Source organism: Triticum dicoccoides, chromosome 3B, assembly GCF_002162155.2.
Source record: "Triticum dicoccoides isolate Atlit2015 ecotype Zavitan chromosome 3B, WEW_v2.0, whole genome shotgun sequence".
Lineage (NCBI taxonomy): Eukaryota > Viridiplantae > Streptophyta > Magnoliopsida > Poales > Poaceae > Triticum > Triticum dicoccoides.
The window spans coordinates 592,979,313-592,983,963 of record NC_041385.1 but is presented as its reverse complement, the minus strand read 5'-3'; the positions used below and the strand labels follow the sequence as shown (position 1 = coordinate 592,983,963).

General features: G+C 44.7%; 1 protein-coding gene across 1 annotated transcript; it reads left to right on the top strand.

The window, feature by feature from the left end:
* The first annotated feature begins 251 nt into the window (after positions 1-251).
* LOC119277292 (probable glycerol-3-phosphate dehydrogenase [NAD(+)] 2, cytosolic) lies at positions 252-4,270 on the top strand. The gene is made up of 5 exons (XM_037558547.1): positions 252-1,456; positions 2,508-2,729; positions 3,065-3,312; positions 3,398-3,537; positions 3,821-4,270. Exons 1-5 carry the CDS (start codon positions 799-801, stop codon positions 3,960-3,962), a joined length of 1,410 nt encoding a protein of 469 aa, XP_037414444.1. The 5' UTR covers positions 252-798; the 3' UTR covers positions 3,963-4,270.
* Positions 4,271-4,651: the final 381 nt, after the last annotated feature.

Here is a 4,651-nt window from a genome sequence, read left to right as displayed (position 1 = left end):
AAAATATAATGCTACAGTTCATGTTGTAGTAATCCAAATATAATGGTCAACACAATTATGATACTCTACAAATTGTATGTGTTTTCAAGTCTATAATCCAAATATTATAGTAATATCAGCGGTCCAGTAGAAGTTTATTCATACAATCAAAATTTTCCCCTAAAAGAACATACAATCAAAATCACCGTGCGTTCTTTGACTGGACGTGGTCGCCACACGCCCGACGCACGCGCCGGTGGACGCGCCCCCGAACAGTGGGGGATCTGGCGCCGGCGCCAGGGCACGCCACGGCTCGGCGCCAGGGCCGCCATGGCAAACTACCCTAATCCGACACCATCATCAGTCCGTCACCGTCCCTGCGACCTCCGGATCCTCGAATCCGTCCCGCCTACCCCCGCCCGTCCTTTTCTTACCGCGGCCCTGCTCCGCTCACCCACCTGCCACCTCCCGCTCCGCCGTGACGCGGCGGATCCCAGAAAAGAAAAGAAATTCTCCGATCCCCCACCACCTCGCTTTCGACGCGAGGATCGCCCGACCGGCGAGCGAAACCGCGCCACCAACCGCCGACCGCTCGGGCAGGCAAGCCGCGGCCCGCCTCGGTCTCTCCGGCCGACACCCCGCGTCACCCCCGTCGCAATTCGGCGGCCAGACCCACGCAATTTGCGTCCTTTTCTCGTCTTCTTCCTCCCGGTTAGTTTATAACCTGCCTGCCCATCCTTGGAACAACCGAACGAGTCAGACAGGTTATGTAGTGGTGGCTTGCGCGGCTGGCCTTGGTTTTGCTTGCGGCGAGAAGCAATGGGCGGAGCGGAGGACGGGGCGCACGCGGCGGGGGGCCACGCATCCAACGGGCACGCCAATGGGGCCGTGGAGGAGAAGGTGGACGAGCTGCGGCGGGTGATGGGGAAGGCCGACGGGGACCCGCTCCGGATCGTCGGCGTCGGGGCCGGGGCCTGGGGCAGCGTCTTCTGCGCGCTCCTGCAGGACGCCTACGGCCACCTCCGCGACAAGGTGCAGCTCCGCATCTGGCGCCGCCCCGGCCGCGCCGTCGACCGCGCCACCGCCGAGCACCTATTCAACGTCATCAACGCGCGCGAGGACGTCCTGCGCCGCCTGATCCGCCGATGCGCCTACCTCAAGTACGTCGAGGGCCGCCTCGGGGACCGCACGCTCTACGCCGACGAGATACTCAGGGACGGCTTCTGCCTCAACATGATCGACACCCCGCTCTGCCCGCTCAAGGTCGTCACCAACCTGCAGGAGGCCGTCTGGGACGCTGACATTGTCATCAACGGCCTGCCATCCACGGAGACGAGGGTTGTGTTTGGGGAGATTGGGAGGTACTGGAAGGAGAGGGTTAATGCCCCAGTCATCATCTCGCTCACCAAAGGGATAGAAGCATCCCTGGATCCGGTGCCGCGGATCATAACTCCGACACAGATGATTAGCAAAGCAAGTGAGTTTCCTATATCTTCTTTTTCGCCCAATCATAATTTATTCTTCTTTCTTCACTGAAGAATTGATGTTGTCCTCTGCTGATGGTGGATTGATGTTGTCCTCTGTACTTGGTGAATTGCTGTTTGCCCTCAACTGTTGGTGTCGGTTCCCCTCCATGGGTACAAATTTGTAGCGATCAGCCTTTTTAATCTGGTAGGAGTACCTGATAACTATGACAGGCAGTTATCAAACTTTGGCTGAAATGTCATCATGAGTTATGGTAAATTTTGGATGCAACCGATTGCGTTGCTGACAAGATATTGATGTTGAATTGTAGAAGATAAATGCGTACATGGTTCTTGGTAAAAATATATCCAAAAATGCTTTTTTGCTCATTGCATTATACTGTAATGTTTAACTGAATTCATTGCCTGGGCTTGCTAAATACTGGTGCGCTGCTATGGAAATTGATGCTTGTGCATTGATATAGAAGTTTTTCTCGTTGCATGAGTTGTCTAACTGCTTGTGTCATCTTAGTCCCTAACTTTGTGCAAATAAAAAAATCTCAAAATCTACATCAATCGAATCAACTGATCGAAAGATTATGAGACATATCTCTTATACAAATATATTATAATTGCGGCAATTAATTTCTTGGCGACTTAAGAGGTAATATCTGTGGGTGAATGGACCGCCACAAACTCAGATATTTATAAGAGTATAAGAGTAAAGGTTAAGATCTATGTAACCTTCTTTAAGTTTCGTATAGAGGGGATATAACTAACTATTGAACTTGCTGCTAAGTAATTGGTAGCATCTTCTGTTGCTTATGAATGTTCTTAGTCATTATATGTGTTTAGTTTAGCAGGCTCTTCCTGAATGAATTCTTTACTCTATTTTCATGCTTCTACACACCAAAAAAATGCAACATTTTGTTCAACTGTTGTTGATCTCAATTCAGAACTCTAGTTTCAGAGTGGTGTGTGCTGAGTGTCATGCTTTGTTTCCAGCATTTTCCTTTTGCCTATTTAACTCTGCATGTGACTTACTGATTATTGATTTTATTGCAGCTAAGGTTCCATTGGATAATATTCTATATCTTGGTGGTCCTAACATCGCATCTGAAATATATAATAAAGAATATGCGAATGCTCGTATTTGTGGAACTGACAAATGGAGGAAACCTCTTGCTAAATTTTTGAGGCAACCTCATTTTATTGTCTGGGATAATAGTGATCTCATCACTCATGAAGTCATGGGAGGTTTGAAAAATGTGTACGCTATTGGTGCTGGTAAGTTATGTCCGTATGTCCCACTGCTTTTGCCATATTTCGACCACTATAAGTTTGTAAAGGCCATACACTGTTCTAAACTTTGGATTAGTTTGCCACCTACACTCAGTGTTACACAATGTCCTCAATAGGTAGTAACTTGCATCATGTTATCATGCACTAATTTCAACGAATTAGTGTCCCAAGGAGGAAAAATACACTAGTTAGTTATATCTTAGCTGTCAACATCCAGAAGAAAGAACCAATGGACAAGAAAGGCTGAAATATCTGTTGCACTTCTACTCTTAATTGACATAATCTTCAGTTAGTTTGCTGAACATTGTGTTATCTTGCAGGTATGGTGGCAGCACTAACCAATGAGAGTGCTACCAGCAAGTCTGTTTACTTTGCACTTTGCACATCCGAAATGATCTACATCACCCACCTTCTGGAAGAAGAACCCGAAAAACTTGCTGGACCGTTATTAGCTGACACTTATGTCACATTGTTGAAAGGTCGTAATGCATGGTATGGGCATAAGTTAGCTAAAGGGGAACTGACTCTGGAAATGGGTGATAGCATAAAAGGCAAAGGGACAATCCAGGTTCGCCATTTTGATTGTTGTCCGAACGTTCAACTGCTACCACAAACCTCAAGGCATACTAAATTGTGTTAACAATTCATTTCAGGGTGTCTCTGCGGTCGATGCATTTTATAAACTTCTCAGTCAGGATAGTTTGAGTGTAATGCATCCAGAAGCCAAAAAATCTGTTGCGCCAGTTGAGATGTGCCCCATCTTGAAAACACTTCATAAAATTTTGATCAAGAGGTAATAATCCTTCTTCTTTTTCATGATATAACAAAAGCCCTTGTGAAATAGTTCAATTGCAATTTTACCGAAATAGCTTCAAAAATACCTTCTAATGGATTTATCCATTTTTAACAAGTACATACTGTAACTGCCCAGATATAAGAACAATTTATCTCAGTAGGCATAAAGATATGTTCATTCTCCTGGCTGATTGCTACCCAGTATGATGATGCTATATTGTACGTTAGTAAAAGTTTGCAGCCATAATCAACTGTGTTGATTTGTTTACTCATGTGCACAGGGAACTTCCTACTGAGTCGATTCTTCAGGCTATAAGAGATGAGTCAATGTGTGATCCGCGTGAAAGAATTGAGATGGCACGGGGCCAGTCACTTTACCGACCATCTATTCTTGGTCAACCAAATGGAGATGTGAAAGCTTAGACAGATTCTCCTCTCGTTTTCCTTCTTTCTGTTAGTCGCTAGACGTTTTCGAAGCCCTATGTGCTCTTGTCCATTCGGGGGCTGCTGCTTCTGCTGCTGTTGTTGTAACATTAGTAAGTTCAGTTAAAAACTTTAGTTGACTATTTTGAGGAAGATGTGTTTTGAGTGTGTTAGTAGCTTGATGTGGTTCACACCATCTTGTGTATATAGAACGATTTAATAATGCTATTATTCTGTATCCTATTTGAAATGGAAAAACAATACAATCACATTTCATGCTTTGAATAGAGGACCACTTTGTACAGATATTTTACTCTTGTTATGAATGATACACCCTCTATTTTTTCAACAGATTTGATTACCTGCTCGAACAGATGTGATGTAAAGTTGCAGGTTTTATCATTTCGAGAACCAATGTGATGCACTGCAATAACCAGTGATTAGTCTTCCTATGTAACGCCCGGGTAATCAAGCTACAGTAATCTAACGATAATCATGCCACGTCACCCCGGTTACTATTGATAATCTACCGTTAGTCCAAAACCGAGTCAAATTCAAACATTAAAATAAAGTTAAATTATAAAAGTTTTCAAAATATTAAACTAAAATGTTCGGGCTGTGCCAAAAATGGCATAGGTAATTATAGTGCAGCAAACATATTTTATAGAATGTCTAAATGATTGAAAATG

Excerpts from the sequence above, each read along its gene's own strand:
- LOC119277292 (XM_037558547.1), top strand. The coding sequence starts at position 799 with ATGGGCGGAGCGGAGGACGGGGCGCACGCGGCGGGGGGCCACGCATCC. Across the intron at positions 2,730-3,064 it reads TGTGTACGCTATTGGTGCTG|GTATGGTGGCAGCACTAACC; the intron begins GTAAGTTATGTC and ends GTTATCTTGCAG. Across the intron at positions 3,538-3,820 it reads CATAAAATTTTGATCAAGAG|GGAACTTCCTACTGAGTCGA; the intron begins GTAATAATCCTT and ends TCATGTGCACAG.